Raw genomic sequence first — 20,895 nt, 5'->3', positions numbered from 1 at the left:
CTCTGCTTAAAACGTTTTTCTGGGGTATTGAGAAAAAATTTCCTTTTTTAGATTATCCTTCCTCAAAAACATTTTGACCCTTCTTGTTGACGTAATAAAGTATGAAGGACCCAATTCAAGTAATCAGGTTTTAAGAAACAGCTGTGAGTTTGTTAACCCTGCGCTGAAGGAAACTGAGATAACCGAGTTCTCAGAATTAACTTAAACTCTGAGTCAGTAACCATGGTAACACACTCTGTTTCTAGGTCAGAAAATCCCAGAACGTTGATTAAATTTGAAGTTAAAGTTTGTTAAATGCGCTTCCTGGAATAAAACCCAGAGGTGCTATATTTATTGTGCCGTGCTGCTGCCACTAAATGTGTCACGTCTAACCCCAAAAAGAAAACATGTAAACTAACTGAAGGAAGCTTGAATTCAGGAACTAAAAAAAATCTGGATCAGTAATCAGGGTCCACCAAACTGGTCATAAATGTGTTTTTCTACTGTTAAAAATAATTAGCACCAAATAAAATGCTTTGTCCTGTTTTAATAATGCTGCTCTATATACATCTATGTGAGCCAGTTCAGCATGAATATACGGTCTATATTTCAGTGCAATCAGGAGAAGAACAGCGTTTTTACAAGATGTTCTAACAACCTGTACTGGCTGGTGATTTTATCCAGATTAGCTGAGGGTGGGGGGGAAATACATCTGAACCACAGCCAGCCTACCTTTGACTAAAAACCTCCTCCTTTGTTCTCAGATCAGGCAGCTGCGAGGACAGAAGGCGACCCCCAGCTCCAGGGTCACCGGTGGAGGGGGAAGTACCAACTACCAGGATCTCTGCCTGGCCAGCCCCGCCTCCGCTGAGGGGGACTTCCTCAGCTCAGATGAGGACCTCCTTCCCAGCCCACTGCCGGCCACCGCCCTCTACCCCAGTCTTTCTGGCCAATGTCACCCGTCTCCACGCCTCGACAGCGAGGGCAGCACGGACAGCGAGGCAGAAGAGCGGGTGCAGACGCATCCGGACCCACAGCAGCTTTATGGCAGCATTGTGTGCACCGAGGCACTGGATAACTGAGACCTCGGGAGGGTGCTGAGATCCCCTATGATCTGAAGAGACGCTGGAACTGGGATTGTAGTATCCAGTCAAGTCCTCCTCCTCAGCCTCTCCAGTCTTTATCTTTTACTTGATGCAGACATAGTGGCATTGATTGGACCTCTGGTGATCATCACTACCTGTTGTCTCTGCTCCTCGTTACTGTCTCCAACACCTGTTTCCCACACTGTCGCTCCCTGGCAAAGAGCTTACGTACAGCCTCCCTCCTCATCCCCACGTGTAACTGTGCCACAGACTGTCAAAATACACATCGATCAAAAACATGAACAAATCACATACGAACAAAATGTACCGCTCGCTGCTCAAAATCTACCACTGGACCTGAATCTGTGACTGTGGCCACAAGTGAAAGACGAGTACACACAGAAGGAAAATCCTTCCTCCCTCTAAGCTGAGTAAGACATATGACGCACTGTATACTCTGGCCAACCGTATACGACTCTTCTCCCTGATTAGTTCAGAGTTAAATACATCCTTATCCTCCCTTTTCGCCCTCATCCATCTTCACTGCCTTTAAAAGAAACTTCTAGCCGCCATCTGTTCATCTCTGTGTTTTAAAAAGAAAAAAAAAAGAAAGACAAAAAGGAAAAAGAAATTTAAGTGGTGATGATTATACGAAGAAGTGGTCCGGAGCAGGAATACGCACACATCTGTATCAAACTCTACAGGCATATCACGTAAAGGCATTCCTAAATGAACCCTTAGCATACTGAGTACTTGTGCTGCCTGTGTGTGGCCTGCAGAAGGCAAGTGAGTTACACGCACAACCGTTCACGTTCACAGCAAGCCACAAAAAGGCAGAAACTCAGTGTTGCCAAATCTTTTTGTTTGGTTTTTTTTATGTGTTGTAATTTATTTTGATATTGTTGAAATTTTTTTTTATATATCTATATGAAACTTGTAGGAGTGTAGACATACTGAAAGAGGCCAAACTTTCTACAACGTCCTTTGTGCCAACTAGAGTCATCTGTCACGGGCTCACTGTGACACACGCCGAGTGCTTCAGAGACAGAAAATGTGCTGCTATGATTTGACTTATTTCCTCCATTATTTTATTTTTTTGTTCTGTTATTTTATTTTATTTTTGTCAGTCTTGTGAGGTTACCATCCAACCTCAAGATTAACTCTATATCGATGTAGATTACTACTTGGAGTAATGTCTAAAAAACTGAATGGTTTAACTTTCTCCCAGAAGCTTTTCAGCTTTTAACACCAGACTCTGTTGGGAGTACTTCAACATATTGGCAGATGCCTTTATTCCCTGTCAGACTGAGACCGAGATGAGACCACTCTGATGTCTGTGTAAAGCTACAACTTGGATGGAGTTGGCTGATTTCATGCACAGCTTTGTTTTTACACTTGAGCTTTTGTATGGATTCAAGTAAGACTGCGTAGAGTTTGACAGACACGTTATATTTGCTATTATGGACTAGTTATCAGCAACTCGGCATACTAAACCAAGTAGCTAAGGCTGTAGCTGCTAATAAACTCTTGAGAGTGCTGAAAGTCAGACTTCTTTATATTTGGACAGCCCTGAGCTTATGCTGTGCTAACCAGTTTCCATTACTTAGCCTTCATATTAAGACAGAAATGAGAGTGATCAAATGATTCCAGGAAACAAAGTAGATAAACCCAAGTAATCTGGCTCTTATCGCTTTCTGACAGCTAAAAGTGTGGGCCAATGACTGCAGAGGGCCGTTTCCTCGGCAAAGGTCGTCAGTATCTTCACGACAGGAGAGAGCATGGGTAGAAAAACGTTTAACATATCAAACAATATATTCTATTTAAAAAAAAAAAATGGCTGTAAAATGAATGGAAACATATGAAATATACTGTGTGACAGGAACATATAGATGATATTTAAAGCTGTACTGGAGTGTGTATAGTTTATCAAACAGGGTGTTATATCTACAGAGCAGTGATCTTTGCTTTTTGCACTACAGAGAAAGACACGCCCAGCTTCGTGGCGCTGAGCCGTGAGAGCTGGTGTGGATTCGTGGTGGGATCGTTTTTCAACATGTGCATTTCTTCAGAGGGACCTTAAAGATAGTCTTTGTCTTGTGTTTCTTCACTCTATGGACCAACTGTCTCTAAATCCTTTAGAGACTTTCTGCTTCATAACAAAGCATATTTTATGTAATGCAAATCTAAAAAGAGCAGAGCGTTATTGCCATCCTCTCAGAAATTAAGAAATTGGATCTACCAGTAATGGCCTTCAAAGAACTAAAGAGGATGTCAGTTTGCCCACCATACTGTTTCAAGTAACAGCTTTTTAGTGGTCACTGATGGTTGTGGAAACTGAAATCTCTACCCTGGAATCACTGCTAAGATATTGTCAAACCAAAATGACCGTTGTACAAGCGTTTCAGTTTTACAAATTTGCATCTGCTCTGTTTAGTATGAGAGTTGGACCCTTGTGTGTGGCCTGCAGAAGGCAAGTGAGTTACATGACATGATATTTTGCGTCATGTCAAACTAAATTTCATGCAGAAGGTCATAATCATCACGATTTTTGGATATATCGGGCCCCCTCTATAGGGATACTTTGATTTCAGTGCATTTATGTAATGCAATTAGCCCTTTTTTCATTATGGAAGACATAAAAGGCCGTGCTGTAAATGGGAAAAGAAACTCAATCTATTAGAGGCTTAAAATGCAAGCAACCATGAATAATTAGATTTATCAAGAATCACACAGAGGCTATAATTTTCTCAAATAAATGCACGGAATACCCTCATTTTTATGACTGCTTTTCATGGTTTGAGGTTTAAATTGCAGTCTTTTAATACATTATCTTCTTGCACATTCAGGAGCAGTGTAATAATATAATTAGCTCCTAAAAATATTGGCTGAAAATTATCATCAGTTTCCCTTTTTATTGATGATTTTCTGGACATTTTGTGTCAAGTTTGCACCATATTTTGAGGAAAATCTGTCTATTTACTTTCTTCTTCATTAATGCATTAAACATACTTCAAACTAAACTTAAACCTAACCTATCACTATTAAAACCTTTAGGATTTGAGTACAGTTTGTATTCCAGTCCAAAAGAACCCCAAGAAGAAAACACATCAACTAATTGAAGAAAGCTTGAATTCAGGAACTTTCCATAATTAACCAAAAATATGGATCAGTAAATTAGGGTCCCTCAACACATCTGTAAACAGCTGTTCAGTAACGGTGCTTCTGTTCTCACTTCTGTCTGAATTCAGCTCTTACCTACTGTGATGAAGCATTTTGATATGTTTGTAAATCAGTTTTGAATACGGTACTAGCCTTCATCCTTCATGTTGGTTTTTTAGAATTCCCATCCATACTTTGGCTCGTCCCGTTAACAGCGATACACATGATGATGGCGATTAAATGTCACAATGTGCCATAAAAGTAGAGAGATTTACACACTTAGTTGCTTTACGTCACACTGTGTTACTCCAGATTCATCATCTTAAAACTGGAACATCCGCCACATGTTTTCCCTGATTCGAAGCAGAAAAAGAAATAAGAGGAGAAGATTTTTCTCTTGTCAGATGGTGTCAGTCTGGCCTAGAGTTTCTCAGATTTATGTACTGTATGTGGCGACTGTTTGAGATCCACAGCCGCATCATTCATCATCCATCCTCTCTCTTTCTCTCTCTCTCTTGCAGTTCAGCTGATGTTGTCAAATATATTAAATGACAGTAAAAATTATATAAAATTCCAGTATGATGGGGAAAAATACATTTCAGTGTTCTGTATCCTACGAATGATACAAAATAAACTTTGACATTGCACCTTTGCAACCGCCTGATTTCTCTTTTAAACTTGTCTTAGTCGCTAACGAGAGATGCCTTGTCACCGTGCTGCATTTAAAGTGTTGCATAACAAACTGATTGTTGCGTGAGGTTAAAACACGTACACGTACTCTCTTTTCTACTAAAGACGTTTAGTTTAAAGACTAAAAACATGGCAGACTGAGTGAGAGGAAGGCAGGTGGAAAGGTGAACATGCACAGAGCAGGAAGAGTTTAAATACCTTGTGAAAGTCATAGTATGGAAAATAAACAGGAAATGATAATATGATAAAATCACACTCTGTAACAGTCTTCACTGGTCAAATTAGCATAACAGAATAGTTTTGACTCATTCTGGCCTACATCAGTATTACTAACTCTGAAACTTCTCGGTCTGTTCGTGCAAAAATTGAGTGAAATCTTTATTTATAATAACAAGACTGTAAACACAGATGAGCTTTTTACATATGGATTAAAATTCAGGGTTGCACGCTGACGTATGAGTTTAACAGCCTACTCGGTAGCTATGAACTATGAATCACCAGGTTGTTGTTAGTAAGACTTGAGAAAGGATTTCACACGCAAACGTAGTAAGATTATTACAAAAGGGTGATGCAGCCCAGTTCAGGGGAGCATGGTTTGGTCATAAACTGAGCATTTATGAGTAATGTGTGGTATGAGGTTTTGAGATAATGTAGAACAACATGTCAAATTTTGCCAAAGTATTTACAGGGATTAATGTGTGTCTGATTTGCCTTTTTTCCATCCTGCCTCAGAGGGATGCTGAAAACTAGGTAATTCATTTATTATTTATAGGCTGGACTACCCACATAGCAAAATGTGTATGGCCTGAATCTGGCCCACACAATGTGCTTACACATGGCCCACATACCGCAAAGAATGACGGCCCTTTGGTGGCCCAGATCTGGTTTGCCAGAGGTGGCCCACACATGGGCCAGCACAAGGCCAGTTGCAGACACACTGGTGGTCCTGTGCTGGCCCATATGTGGATCACCTCTGGCAAACCTGATCTGGGCCACCAAAGGGCCATCATTCTTTGCCGGTGGGCCATGGGTAAGTTGTGTGCATCCATGGGCCGGTTGCAGACACACTGCTGGCCCAGAACAGTTTCAGCTCTGGCCCCAGATGTCAGCCTAATGAGTACCTTAATTAAGCCATGTAAAAACAAAAAGTGCATAATAGTGCAAAAGTAACATGACGAAACTCTGTTCAGGCAGTGAATGGACTGATTCTTATATAACATTTTTCAACTCTCCCAGATTACTCAAAGTGCTCTATACAACATGCCACATTCACCCAACCACACACTTTCTCTTAACCGAGTGCTTCCTAACTACATTCATACACATTCACACTCACAACATGCAGACTGGAGGAACCAGGGATCGAACCACTAACCTTCAGATCAATAGGTGACCTGCTCTACCAACGTGGGAAAAAAACTGCAAAGATGAGCCATTAGTTATTATAAATCTCTGCCTCTCTTCAACAGCGTGCCTTTTGTCCTGTCTCCCTCCCATCACCCCCACGGTCGCAGCAGATGACCGCCCCCTCCCTTTATATTGGAGGTTACTTCCAGTATAAAAGGAGTTTGTCCTTCTCACTGTTGCCAAGTGCTTGTGTTTCTCTGTATTATTGCAGGGTCTTAAAATATTAAGCGCACTGAGGAAACTGTTATTGTGATTTTGTGCTAATTAAATAAAATAGACTTAGTATCCAAAGGAAATGCGCCAACTGTTGATCTGCGTTTAAAAATATTTGGTCAAAACTGCTTCCTGTTATACGACATGGAAACAGTTAAATATGTAGAGTACGCATCCATTTATCCAGGTCACAGGGGCACAGCGGCCTGTTCCAGCTGTGATGGGCCAAGAGGCGGGGTGCACCCTGGATATTCACACCTGCGGCCACTGTCAAAGGAAACCAGAGTACCCACACAGGCACAAGGAGAACATGCTGGTTTCACACGTTAAAGCCTCGGTCACTAATTTCAAATCCAGGTCCTCCTTGCTGTGAGGCGACAGTTCTAACCAGGAGAGTCGCTCCGAGGTCTGCTTTAGTGAAACGTAGGCGGTAATATTTCATTTGTTTATGAAAGTATTTCTCAAAACATTCCACAGAAATGTATTCACACTTGTCCCTCCTGTGTTTATTTGTCACTGATGTTTTAGCTTAATGATTTCATTAAATTCTATGGAAAGGAATCTGCCGTTGCATCAGCCGAGCTTCTTTTTAAGTTTCACCTCACTGGTGTGTTTGGTAACAACACTGTGTCAACACAAGAGTGTCAAAACTTTCCTAAGAACTTTCAGCACAGTCCATCCACTTCCTCTCTGATTTATGCCGGTGTGTTTTTGTGCGACGTGTCATGTATCTGCACATTTTTTTAAAGTAAAACTGGACTGATTTTGCGCTGCTGCTGCTGTGAGTGTTTGTGTGTGTTTTGTCTGAGGAAGCTGTGTGGTTGGAGTGTCAAATCTAAAATACTTCCTCATCCTCTTGTGCTCGCATTAGAGCGACCTTCAGATGTCAGCAGCGTCTCACAGTCCACCTCGACGGCAGACTGATCGCACATGTGACCGCTTTAACTCCATTTCAGGGGTTCCCGTATTATTTTATGCAAAGTGCGTGTGAAGCTCAGAAGTGCTGGGAGGAGAACTTTGGTGAGTATTTACACTTTTATTTCTTTTCTCTTTTTTTGTAGACTTTTTTTTTCTCATTCCAACTCAGGTTAAGTTAGATTTTAAAATAATATATAGAAAATAAATGAGGTGGATTCAGATTATGACTTACTTTAAGAGGCCATGTTTTGTTTTATGCAGCAGTCTCAAAAAATGCAGAAAAGTTTCATCTAGAAGTACCTTCTTGTCATTTTATCATCCTTAAAAGAAAGAATCTTAGTCGGGGCAGAGTTAAGCTGGTGGCATGCAAAGCTTTTTGTATGCCAGGCCAGATTTTCTGGTGCAAAGATGTAGAAATAAACCGCTTTCTTCCTTCATCTAGCTGCCCATTCATACCGAAAGTGGCTGCAGCATGTCGACATATATGTCAGATCTAAATTTTGTCAGACACTTCACAAAACACATTAACATGGTCAGCGGTCCACACCTGTCTGAACACGTCATTTCTTTGTCTAAAAATGCACTGCAGCAGTTGTTTTACTGCAATATGTAGCGGTGTTTTTGTTAATCTCTCATCTAATAAAGACAATTTGAGGTGAATGACTAAACTTTTAAGTCAGTGCACATATATGTCAACATCAGGCCTCTGAAAGCTCTGTAAGCTCACTCGATGTTAAATCAAAGGCAAAGAGTTAGTTCTCCTTCATCCATAAATCTACACTGAGCGAAACAAATCATCAGCAAGTCAGCAGCGCAGACCTGATCTTATCTGATTTCCAGAAATTTAAATCAGTTTACTTTGTCTGTAATAACTACATAAGGAAGTAACTTTCAGTAGCTAAATATCAATAAAGCGGGGAAATTACATTTACTAAACAGATTTCTGTTACCTGTACTTGAGGATTTGCACCTAGTTTATTTCTATGCATTACTAAAGTTCAGACTGAAATAATTTACTACCCCATTGTTTTTGTCTGATGCTGTTTTTTTTTAAAGAGTAAGATTGTATATATGAAAAAAAAAACATGAAAAACACCAAAGCGCTGCAGACGTTTTCACAGAGTCACGTTTCTCTATTCGAGGCGCAAACACGTTAAATTCATCCATATTTTGCACAGAAAACATAATTGAAAGCTCAAAATTTATTGCAAACTTGTGTGCCAGAAGTTTATTTTTGTTTTTTCCTGTCCCGTATAATGATCTACACAGATTTATCATGCAACATTTAGGAGGGGCCCTCATGCCCCAGATTGGGAACCCAGTTAGGAAACTACCTAAATGCATAATATGCTGTTAAAATAAAAATAGCCTTACTTCGGTTGCAATAAAATAACATTTATGAAGCTCAGCAGCACTTTTATTTAAAATAAGTCAGGATGTGGGGACTTGTTTTTCTATAGAACAAGTTATTTTTAAGTACGTTTTTGCATTTTACTACTTTTAATACAGGATATTTACTTTTTTTTATATTGTTCTTCTTATTGCTACCTTTACCCAAGTAAGAGATCTGAGTGCTTCTTTCATCACTGTAAACAAGCTTAAATGGGTAACTTGGGCTTGAGTATCTGGGCAGCTTCTTTCATTTTAAGAATTCACCTACAGCTCCTGGTACTACAGACAGGTGACAGGTTCGAAGAAAAACCAGAACAAAGACTCTCAGTGAGGTGTTTGGCCACCAGATAAGAGCCTGTGCATCCTGGCATTTGTTCTGTAAATCACTTGTACTCTTCTGGAGATATTTATCATCCATCCTTTTACTCATTTACCCATTATATAATAGATATTTGGTATTCTTCATATGTTGATGGTGGTGGTGCTGTCTCAGATGTCGGTCCAAGCTCTGCAAGGGCTCTTCAGCTGCTTTGATATCCAGTGAGCACATAGCGTGTGACATTTTTATGCTCATCATGCTTTGAATCAGCGGCGTCTCTCTGGATGGAGGGTTCGTCGTACTGGAACAGACATTAGGATAAAGACGATCGCTCCAAATGCTTTGCATTGATTTGCACCTTGAACAGAACCTTCAGCCGTCCGCTCACTGCTACTTTATTTAATTTGTCACCCATGTGCAAGTCCTATCAGTTAAACCATATTTTTGCTTCATTTGAAAAAAACGATTTTAAAGCTGCAGCGTTTTTTGTTTGTTTTTTTATTCGTGGTGTGATACCTCAGTTTCTGCACAGCACGCACATTTGTGCACTGAGTCATGATTTGTGGTGCTGTTAAGTGACATTTTCACAGCTCTGATATGACTCTGAATGTCTGAAACCACATTTGGAGAAAAGATGATGATGTCAATAAAAAAATAATACTATTTCTAGCCTTCAGTGTTAACTAATGAAACAAAAAAAAAAGGTGTGAGGAGTTTAACTTGTTTTTCTTCAGGAAGCAGAGATCCTCGCTGTCATCTGTGATGGAAAAACTAGACACACTTGATAATAGTGGAGGTTTTTTGTTTTGTTTTGGTTTGGTTTTTTTAGCATTTCATAGCAAAATAATCACAGCAACAAAACAATATCAGCTGAGTTTTTCAGTGGCTGACAGCGAGCTGAGCTTTCTTCGCTAAACTGAAGGAGGAAATTGTGTTTCTCCCAGACGTGTGCACTCTGGTCCTGGCTCACGTTTCTGCTAAATAACAGTTTCAGATAAATCGTCAGGAGCCCAGTGAGAGGAAAGCTAAACCACAGATGCACCCTTATAGGCACACAGATTGCCTATAAGGGACATAAAAGGGTGAGAAGCAGCCTCATCAATAATTGTTACATTAATCAATAAATACACATTTTGGGTTGTTTTTTCTGATTTACTTATCAGAAAAACAGTATCTGCTGAACAGTCTAACTCTGTATATGTATTTGACTTTCAAGCAGGAAACTATATAGAAAGTACAGTTCTACTGCCCTCTTTTGGGTATTATAGACACAATGTGTAACCTGTTGGTCATTCACGTTGTTTTATGTCTTTAGTGTAAAATTTTACTGTGTGCATAAAAAACATATTTTAGTTGCTTTGTTTCTTACATCTTTTACAACAGGCTGTTTACATATATTGCATTTGAATTAACTTTATTTTCATTTTCTAGGTACCTTAAAAACAGGATTACAGCAGGAGCAATAGACCCCGGAGCAATGCCTCGTTCTTTCTTGGTGAAGCGCGGTGGGCTGCACCACCTTCGTCACGTGGCAAGAAGCCCCAGCCCTGGAGCCACTGCAGTAATGTTCAGTGAACTGGAAAAAAGGGCGGGAGCCTGGGACGCATCCCTGGAGTACACCAAACCGAAGACAAACGGTGATAATGCAATCGCCACTGTCTTATTACAGCAGGACTTGAAGTTCTGTAATGAAAATGGGAGCCGTCACCCATTCAGTCCTCAATCATACGGTGGGTGACAACGTCTTTTGTTTGTTTTAGCTCTCCTAAGACTAAACTTTACACTTTTAAATGTGATCAGCAGCAGCTCTGTTTGGTCCAATAAAAGAACAAGGACCCAACTTTTTTTCCGTGTTAATTAAAGAAAAAAAAACTTATTTTTCATATTTTTCAAAAACTGTCTGTCTGCTTTTCTTTTCAGACCACAGTTCTGCTGAGGCCTGCAGTCCCGTCAACGCAAATATTTTTAGCCAAGTGGAGAAAGTTGTTTGTCAGCCTCCCAAACCAGAAGTATTGTCGAGTCTTCAGGTGAGGTCTGGATATCCCGACAAACTGTCCGGACTGAGAGAGTTGGAGCACCATCAGATCCTGAGAGAGACCAGGAGCAGCAGCTGCTCTAAGATCAGCGCTCCGAGGCAGGAGTGCCTACTCTGTGGAAAGGTTACAACAATTTTTTTATGAAGTTCCTGTTTTTATTTCATTTTGACTTTTTATTTTTAGATTTATTTTCTATGATTTTTACAGAAGTACTATTTCTTTGGATTTTATTGCATTTTAGTTTTTTATTATGTACTGGGTATTAGTACATTATTATTATTATTGTTGTTGTTGTTGTTGTTATATTATTATATTATATTATTATTAAGGTCATTGTGTAATAATAATATTATTATATAGCTATAAAGCTATCTTTACTTAAGACAGATTAACAAACATCCACCAGAAGACAAAGACTAAAAAGACATATATCATCAATCAATCAATCTTTTTTCCTTTAGACTCCTGGTGCAGCATAGGGCCGCAAGACATATATCGTAGATTGTGTTTATTGTAGTCATTTTTACAACAAATAAAATATTAAAATGCACAATACAGTTATTTATTTATTACGTTTCGTTTTAGAAATGCCTTTTTTCAGTTATTCTGAAGGTGATGCAATTTTTTTGACGGGTAACCTACCTGCAGCAGTTCCATATATTCATAAAAATCCTCCGAATGTCCTCCAAGAGACCCATGAACCATGAACTAGGCTCAACAATTTCAGTCATGTAAAAGTTTATAGACTGAAGAAACACAATATTAACTAATGAATACATCAGTGCTCCTTAGCTTCCTTTGATTGTTTGAAAAATCTAACCTCTAATTAGCCATAACTTAAAAATTCCTCATTGATATGTTAAATTGTTGCAACTTGTCTTTGCAGATATTTTCATGTCTGTCAAGTCTGAAAACTCACATATGTAAGAGTCACAGAGGCAGAGCCCGTATGTCAGTGGCACACATCAAGTCCGGCAGGGCTGGTAATGAGCAGGCACCTTGCAGGGGGAAGGTCAGCGTCACTTTGCCTTTAAATGCATTATTCTGTTACATCTTTGGATGTAAAATCAACCATTTATTGGGATAGAGCTTTGTCAGATCCATGACTGTCTGCTGTTTTCAGGAGCGGACATTCAGCTGTACGGTGTGTGGAAAAGTGTTCAAGCGCTCCTCCACCCTCTCCACTCACCTGCTCATTCATTCAGACACCCGGCCCTATCCCTGCCAGTACTGCGGCAAACGCTTCCACCAGAAGTCTGACATGAAGAAACACACCTTCATCCACACTGGTGAGTTGGTGCACTCCTGCTCTCAGTAAAACAGTCTGGTGTTTTCTGCTAAAATGAGCACTACTAACATACGTGTGTATATTAGTATCCTTTAAGTTAGTCAGTTTGCCTAATATGAAATCTGGCTCATTAAAATTGGCATAAAAGTCAGACTGTAAAAAGGCTCAGACTACTTCCTGATGATGTGAAGTTTCCAGCACACGTAAAAGTACAACGTTTTACGTTATTAATGAACTTCAGATCCACTACACAGAGTTAGTACATATGTAATTCCTTTATATGTCTTTTTATTCTCAGGCTCTACTAGAGTAGCGTTGATTTTTTTTTTAATAATAAATATTATATTACATATATATATTCCTGGACTTTGTTGCCACCCTTTAGTTTATCCACTGTCTGAAACAAGCAGTTTTAGCACCATTTTAACCAGCTTTCTTGTGATTGGCTGCCCCTCAGATAGTGGGTGGGGCTTTCTGTGCTCAAAAGTGTTCCCCTTAGATGACGATATCCTCTCTGTTTGATGTCATACACATCGAAGACCAAAAAAAAAATCTGAGCTCTTTGCCCACAGGGATTATTATAGAGCACACTAAGCTCATTATTATCCACCTTTGTAAAAGGAAAAAATATGAAAGAAAGGAAAACATAACAGTTCCCTTTGATACATTTTTTAACCTTAGATTCTAAACCTGATTGGTTCGTTTTTGTGTCATATCTGGATTCTGAAAGCAAGCAATAACAGCGTTCAATTCTCCCTGTTTGTCTGCCAGGCGAGAAGCCCCACGTGTGTCAGATATGTGGCAAAGCATTCAGCCAAAGCTCCAACCTCATCACCCACAGCCGAAAGCACAGGGATGACAGGCCCTACCGCTGCCCACGATGCCTTTACAGCTTCCAGCATAAAGTGGACCTGCGGCAGCACCAGGAGCAACACTGCGCCTACCGCTGATTCTGCCCCACTCGAGACTTTAACCTTCTCAATGAAGAGGAACGGGAACTGGGATCTAAATCTTTGACTGTGTTGTTCCCAAGACAGCGTTTAATATTTCATGCAAAGCTGTGTACAGTGTTGGAGGTGTATTATATACCACAGGCATTGTGGTAGGGTGTGTTGAGTCTCAGCAGTGTAGTGAAATGACTTTATTTATGTGAAGGAAAGTACAAAAAACGGTACTGGTTACAACAATACTTTAATAATTAAAATTGTAAATGCAAAATACATCCTCAGTCAGTGCATTTGATTTAACTGATGCTTATTTTTCAGGTGTACTTAGTGATATCGAGCTATTTGTTTTTTGTTTTGTTTCTTTCCACATACTGAGGAATATAGTTATACTTCTTTTAATCTACTAACAGGAAAAATCACAGCACTGTTAATGCTTACTTCCATCTTCTTTATAGCTTCATCCAAAGTCAGAGTCACTATTATTATATTAGTGATCATTATTATTATTTCAGTTAAGCTGTGTTTAGACTTTAATTCTTGTGGACATGTGGTGTGTTTTCCAGTGTTTTTGTATTAACGGGACACCAAGTCTGAGACTCCCACTGATTAATTATTCCTGGTTAGAGTTGATATTCAGAGTTATTGTTCAAATATTAATAAAAGCAGTGCTGTGTGCAACAAAAGCTGAGCTTTCTGGCTCTTAATATAGTATAATGTTGTGTACATGTACTCTTAACTTTGTAATAATTAAACAAAATTGAAGAAGAAAGAAATATTGATAGGGAATTCTTTTGAGTTTATTCGTTTTAGATTGAAGATTTGCTAAAGTAAGGTGTATCGTCCAAAGACAGGGTCTGATAAACACCTCCTACTACATGGAAAAGAGGATAAAGTCTGAATAAGTTAAAGTAGTACAAAGAATTTTACTGCTCTCAGTTTGTCCGTCAAGCAGTAATGTTTGATACTACGAGTGTGGCTGGAGCTTTAACTTATCTAAACTAAGGCTTTTAAAGTGCACTTAACTTAGAGGTGAGTAGTATAGCAATAGTTTTAATTTTCTTTGTTGTACTTGATCAAGGTTTTAACAGTTAACTAAAACCAAACTAAAACTAGATGTGCAAAAAAACATTTCGATTAACTTAAAAATAAAAACTAGGCTTTACTTCTATACCTTTGGAAACCTATAATTAAATACAGCTAAAATAAATAAATAAAAAAATAGAGAGGAAATATCCTTAGTTGTAATATTTGTTAGTTTGGTATAATTTTATTAAAACTTGTGTGTCTATTGAGACTGTGGAAGACTAACACTGAGCTAATAAAAACTAAAGATAAACACACTGAAACAATAAAAACTAAACTGAAACCAGAAAAACCCGATCAGGAAACGAACTGAAACGAAACTGAACCAAAAGCAAAAGCAAAAAAAATTCTAAATGAAATGAAGATAAAAACCTAAAAGATACAAAACTATGATAACTCTGCACTGGATTCAGGGGAACATGACTTATCCACCTTAAACATGGCACACTCAATATACAAAGGTCAGCAGTGCTTCCCCCTCTCCTATGTGGCATTGCATAACTGCAAAGGTTACACATTTGTTTTAACTGAAGCCAAGTTATCAAGTTTTTCCTCTTGTACAATTGATCCCACATGAGTCAGAGTGAATCAACATTTCAGCCTGTTTGGGGAGGTAAACTCTGGCATCTGTTCAAATGGTTAAATAATTCATTTAATTTTATTTTACTCAATTGTGTTCAGAAGATTTCTTCACACCACACGTATCCGACTGTTGTGGTAATTTTGTTTTTATTGAAACCGAAAACAAAAAATACAGACAACTTTATCTAAAGTCATGAATCATCATTTTTGTTCAACTCTTTGAATCAACGCTGACAGCCTGCACTTCAGTCACATACTAATCTAAATTTCAGTGGGGTTGTATACAGAAGCAAAACCACAAAATCTGTTTTTGTCCAGCAAATTATGGACCGAACTGTATAAAGTAAGTACTTAAAATTAACATGATGTTGTTCATACTTAAGAAGAGATCTTTACCATTTGGTTATGCATGGCATGCAAAGATATTTCAAAATTTACATTAGTATGTTTTAGAAATATGGCAGTAAATAACGTCTCTGCAAGCCTCCCACTGGTCCTAACATGCGGTCAAAACACCCTCGGTGTTAAATTGTGCAAGAAACAGGAAGTGATGGACGACGACCCTTTGAACTTTTACGGTGCTTCTGAAACATGGTTTAACTCCTGGGCAGTTCCTTGTATTTCAAAACTAATGCTTGCAAAAACACTATTAGCAATATTGCCACAGTGATCAGCATGTGTTTACAAATGTTTTCATTTCATTTCATTTTTGAGATTTTTTGAGATTTTCTAGTTAATTAAAAGCACCGAGGCCAAAAGAGAGCGCTGTGTAGCTCAGTGGAGCCTGGAGATGCACCTCTGTTTACACACACACACAAACACACACACACAGGCACAAAGTGGACAGTAGTTTGAGTGATTTTGGCCTGGGTTTATTTTCAGGTATGCAAGATTGTGACAAATCCTTTTAGAATGTCATGTTTCTGTCATAGTTATCTCCACCAAGGAGGTTATGTTTTTGGTAGCAATTGCATGTGCATCATTCTGTTTCTACACACAATAGTGGAAAACGTTTTGAATGAATTCTGATTCAGCTTTGTAAGGGTGCAGATTGAGGTCATGTTATCAATTTGTTCAAATTTGTCTTAAAGCCACCAAAGTCTTAAAAGTCAACTTCATGATTTATTGGTTGAAAAATAACACAAAAAAAACTACAACTTAGAAATGATTCTTACAAGTGTCATGTCTATTATCATATAGAAAGTACTGTGTAAAATTTAAAATATACTACATTTGACCTTTGACCTCTCGTTGAAGGTCAATAGATTGATTCAAAGGTCAAAATGAGACATTTTTAGGTTATTAAAAGTGGCTCTTACTGCCATTGTTTGTATTGAAAAATGGGGAATGATCTATGACAGCGGTCGCCAACCCCCGGGCCACGAGTCGTTTGGTACCGGGCCGCGAGAGTTGAGGCTCGGGTGTGAAATTTATGGTGTTCAGGGTTTTTATCATTAACTCGGTTTCCCTGGGTCTTTTCCTGAGTTGTAGTTGTGCGTCTTATTTTGAAAGAAATATCTACACGTTACCATAGCGACCAGAGAGCATTAAGGGGCAGAGAGGAGGATGTTACTCTCAATGTTGTTGGCGCATTTCAGGAGGACGCTACTAATAAAGTTACACAATTACACAGTGAATTTGCATTTATTAATATATTTACAAAATACTACAGTTTTTGTCTTGGTTGTGTCATTTTATTTTGTTGTATTTATCCGCGACACCTTAAAGGCCGGTCCGTGAAAATATTGTCTGACATTAAACCGGTCCGTGGTGCAGAAAAGGTTGGGGACCGCTGATCTATGAGGATTTTAACTATCACGTTATGTTATTTTGACTTTGTTATTACTTTTTTTTAACCACATAAAGTTGTGTTAAATATGTTTTTCAATTGATTTTTATTACTAAACGGGTGAAATGAATATTACACATGTATTATAGCCACATAAATTATAAAATATATATAAACAAAACTCTACCTTAATCCTGTCTGGGATATTAAAATGAATTTAAACGGGTCAAATAACAAAAGCCTGCACTGAGACCTGCTGGAGTCTTGAGCTACTTTTATTTTTGTTAATAAATGCTTTATAAAGCATAAATAGTCCTCATTTGACATGAGCTCACGCAAAATACTTAATTCACTTGTAACTGCCTGAATTAACCATGAATTACAATATGAAATAACTATTAATGAAACCTTTATCAACACACTCACAAAAAGCTTATAAAACTTTATAAATGCTCAATTAACTGCTTATTAATACCTTACTAATGCTTAATAGTGTGACATTATTATAAAGTGCTATATGACTCACTCAAAACAAAATGATTCATTAACTTCCAAAAACTCAAAGCCCGGGTCCAAAACCTCAGCTTTCATGTCTCCCTGAGCTCAAAGAGAAGGGTTAGCGATATAAAACTCACTAATATGATCTCTAGCTGTGCAGCGCCACCCTCTGGTTAAACTGTGTTTTTGCAAGGAAATACACTGTGCTAGCTGTACCGATCAAATGTATTACTGCAGCTTTGGCTGTACTCTTACCTGTAATTCATTAATGTGTGATATTATGTGCACATTTATTTAAAGCTAGATTTATCTTATGTAAATGTAATCATTACACCTCAAGGTTACTTAGCATATTTGATACATGTGGTATTTTTTGTTTAGTTTGTTTTTATAATTTGTTTTGTTCAGTTTTTTTTCCTAGTATAAGTAGTTTGAGGTATACTAATATTAGTAATATTTGTTTGTTTGGCTGGTGAAGGAAGTTCAGTATTAAAACTCTTACTTATTTAGAAACTCCCAGCCCCCAAACAGAGAACGTTGTCTGCCCATGTGAGCACAGAAGTCCAAGGTCTATGTGTGGATGGACTTTGGTTTTCTCCTCTACAGCACACAGAAACACAATTTTGACACAGACTGGCAAAACTACAGGATTTAATTACACCTCTCACTCTAATAGCAGTGGAGCAGCTTCTGTGTCAAATAAATGATCACAACCCAGATGCCACCTTAACACCACTGCAATTAAAAACCTTTTATTACTGTTGCACAACTCTTAATTAGTGATACAGCATAATGAGCTCTGCCAACACCCTCATTTGTGTCGTGTTTATGTGCTGCTGCTATCCCTCCTGCAGACAGAAATACAGAAGTGTGCTCCATGTGCAAGTTCCAGTAAAACTACTGCACCAGTAAGGAAAGCAGATATTGGCTATAAAATCCACCAAGGTCCTTGCGACAGGACAGAGATGTTTTCAGTGTCTCAGAATTAAATGGGATGAATGTAAAATGACGATAAGAAGTGCTCCAAACAAAAAACACTTAACTGAACATATCCAATAACCTGTAAAAGCCCCTGAACAACGCCCCGGATTAATCCAATCTATACACATAATTATGTTTAGTTATTTTTTTAATACCGTACATAATTCGTTGTTTTATGGTTTTCTCAGATGCACTAATTGGCTTAAACCTGTAGATGGTGCTGATGTCTTCTACAGAGTAACCAGAAAGGAATGAAACAGAAACATGTTTAAACAACAGCTGACGTGTTTCAGGGCTGCTGATACTCTGTGATAAATTCTTAATGGTTCAATGAGTCACACTAGGACTCCAAGTCTGTCTTTGAATTTGACACCAAATACAGTCCAGTGGAAAATATTTGGCCCATTCTTGATGTCCTAAATTTTGTTTACACATTTTCACTATCCATCCATCCATCCGTTCATTCTCTTCCACTTATCCTTGTCAGGGTCACGGATGGAGGGCTGGAGCCTATCCCAGCTGTCTTAGGGCGAGATGCATTTCCACTAATCAAACAAATGTTAATATTAAACAGATATTAATTTGATTAAATTTTATATTTTATTTATATAGCACCAAATCACAAAAACAGTCACTCCAAGATCCCAACAATGAAATGGCCCCCTTTAAACAAACACTTGGCAACCGTAGGAAGTAGAAACTCCCTTTTAATAGGAAGAAACCTCCGGCAGAACCAGCTTCAGGGAGGGGCAGACGTCTGCCACGACTGGCTGGGGGTGAGGAGAGGAAGACGGGACAAAAGGCAAGCTGTTGAAGACAGGCAGAGCTTAATAATAACTAATGATTCATCTCTGCTGTAAGGTTTTTCCATTTGTGGATAATAGCTCTCACTGTGGTTTGCTGGAGTCCCGATGACCTAGAAATAACTTTGTAACTCTTTCCAGACTGGTTACAACTTTGTTTCTCATCTGGTTTGAGTTTCTCTAGATTGTGGAATGATGTGTTGCTCTTTCAGATCCTTTCGCCTACTTTACATAGTCAGACAGCTTCTATTTCCATGATTTTTTCATTGAACAGGTCTTGCAGTAATCAGGCCTAGGTGTGGCTGATGAGACTGTTTTGTTGCATAATCTTTATCAAAAGCTTTTTCCTGTCACACAGACTGGCGAGCTGTTGGTGCTGATGTCTCTCTGGGATCACTGTCTCAACAGCTGCACTGTGAAGCCATAGCTACTTTAGTGTTTTCCTCTGGAAAGCTTTTTGCAGCGTTCGTATGATGGACTTTACACAGTAAACAATCTGTCAGATCAGGTTATTTATTGTCAGCATGAGGAGAAATGGGTCAGCTTAAAGTGCAGAAGCATGAGAAAACATGCTCATGGGATTCTGTTGGTCCCAGCAAACGTGAGTGACCTGTTGAAATCAAGTTGCATAGATTTTTACACCTGTGTTTTCTTTTCTTTCTTTTTTTTCAAAGAAACACACAACAGACATCGATTTCATTAACGTAATTTCAATAAATACAGAAATTAATTTACCAATGACATTTTGACTGAAGTCTATGACCTCTTAATGAAATAGCATTCATTAAAAATGTTAAACATGCAGCACAAATCTACATTTTTGGGCCATAAACTAGTCATTCTGAATCAAAAAAGAAAAAAAGACACCCACGAGTGTTACTGTCACTGTCCTGAGTCAGTGACCCAGTGTGTTGGTTTGTTTCATTATTATTATGATCAATCTTTGGTTTCATCTTGGTTTATTACTACCAGTGTTTTGGTTTTTTGTATTTTAAGCTCCCTCTGTTCTGTCCAGTTTGTCTCTGTGCCTGTTGTGTGCTTCCTGTTTTACTTTGAAAGTCCGTGTCTCATGTCAGTGTTTCTGGTTTTGCTTCCCTTGTCTCGTTAAGTCTGATTTCTCCCAGCTGTGTTACCCTCCTGTTCCCCCATTCTCTGAGTACTCCAGTGTGTATTTAAGCCCTGTGTTTTTCTTGCTCTGTGTTGTGTTGTACCCTCATTTTGCCTGTCTTCCCAGTCTCTGTAGCACCTAGTTTTTTGGTTTCTTGTTTTCCAGTTCCCCGAGTCCCTGGTTTGTTAGTTCTAGTCAGTTCTAGTCGCTATACTTTGTCTTTTGTTTTCTGTGTTTCCCACAGAAAACTAAGCTGCACTTTCGGGTAATCTTCCTTCTTTTGGGTCCTGCACTTGGGTCCTGCCACACAGCACATCATGACCGTTACAGCTGTAATAGTGTCACACAGTGGAAATTTGTATTTATCTTGTATATTGATTTTATTCTGATTTTCAGTGTTTATTTATGAGTGTAATTTTTACTTGCATGATTTTATTCTGTTTCTATTGCATGGTTTTTAGTGTTTTATTTGACATGGTTTTAATCCACTGTGGACTGGCAGAGCATGGGATATATTAGTTGATAGGGATCACCTGCTGAGGCATGGGTGTGTCCAGAGGTGGCCTATCAGCTGTTTAAAGACCAATTAAAAGCAGGCTAGCGGAGCACTGTGAGGAG

At 38.7% G+C, this 20,895-nt stretch overlaps 2 protein-coding genes across 3 annotated transcripts in view; both read left to right on the top strand.

Moving 5' to 3' along the window:
• evi5l (ecotropic viral integration site 5 like) overlaps positions 1 to 4,875 on the top strand; it is a 43,162-nt gene extending 38,287 nt beyond the window's left edge. For both annotated transcript variants that reach the window (XM_084930963.1, XM_084930962.1), the window contains one exon: positions 744 to 4,875. In XM_084930963.1, coding sequence (XP_084787089.1) covers positions 744 to 1,061 — 318 coding nt within the window. In that variant the 3' untranslated portion in view covers positions 1,062 to 4,875. The remainder of the gene's footprint in view (positions 1 to 743) is intronic.
• A 2,571-nt stretch (positions 4,876 to 7,446) lies between these two features.
• Positions 7,447 to 14,270, top strand: LOC146385304 (uncharacterized). Its single transcript, XM_084929978.1, has 6 exons — positions 7,447 to 7,553; positions 10,594 to 10,892; positions 11,083 to 11,321; positions 12,085 to 12,210; positions 12,322 to 12,487; positions 13,258 to 14,270. Exons 2-6 carry the CDS (start codon positions 10,640 to 10,642, stop codon positions 13,434 to 13,436), a joined length of 963 nt encoding a protein of 320 aa, XP_084786104.1. The 5' UTR covers positions 7,447 to 7,553; positions 10,594 to 10,639; the 3' UTR covers positions 13,437 to 14,270.
• The last annotated feature ends 6,625 nt before the right edge of the window (positions 14,271 to 20,895 follow it).

Source organism: Perissodus microlepis, chromosome 6, assembly GCF_051167445.1.
Source record: "Perissodus microlepis isolate ML-2025 ecotype Zambia chromosome 6, ASM5116744v1, whole genome shotgun sequence".
In the NCBI taxonomy this organism is placed as follows: Eukaryota; Metazoa; Chordata; class Actinopteri; order Cichliformes; family Cichlidae; genus Perissodus; species Perissodus microlepis.
This window is presented reverse-complemented; position numbering and strand designations above follow the sequence as displayed.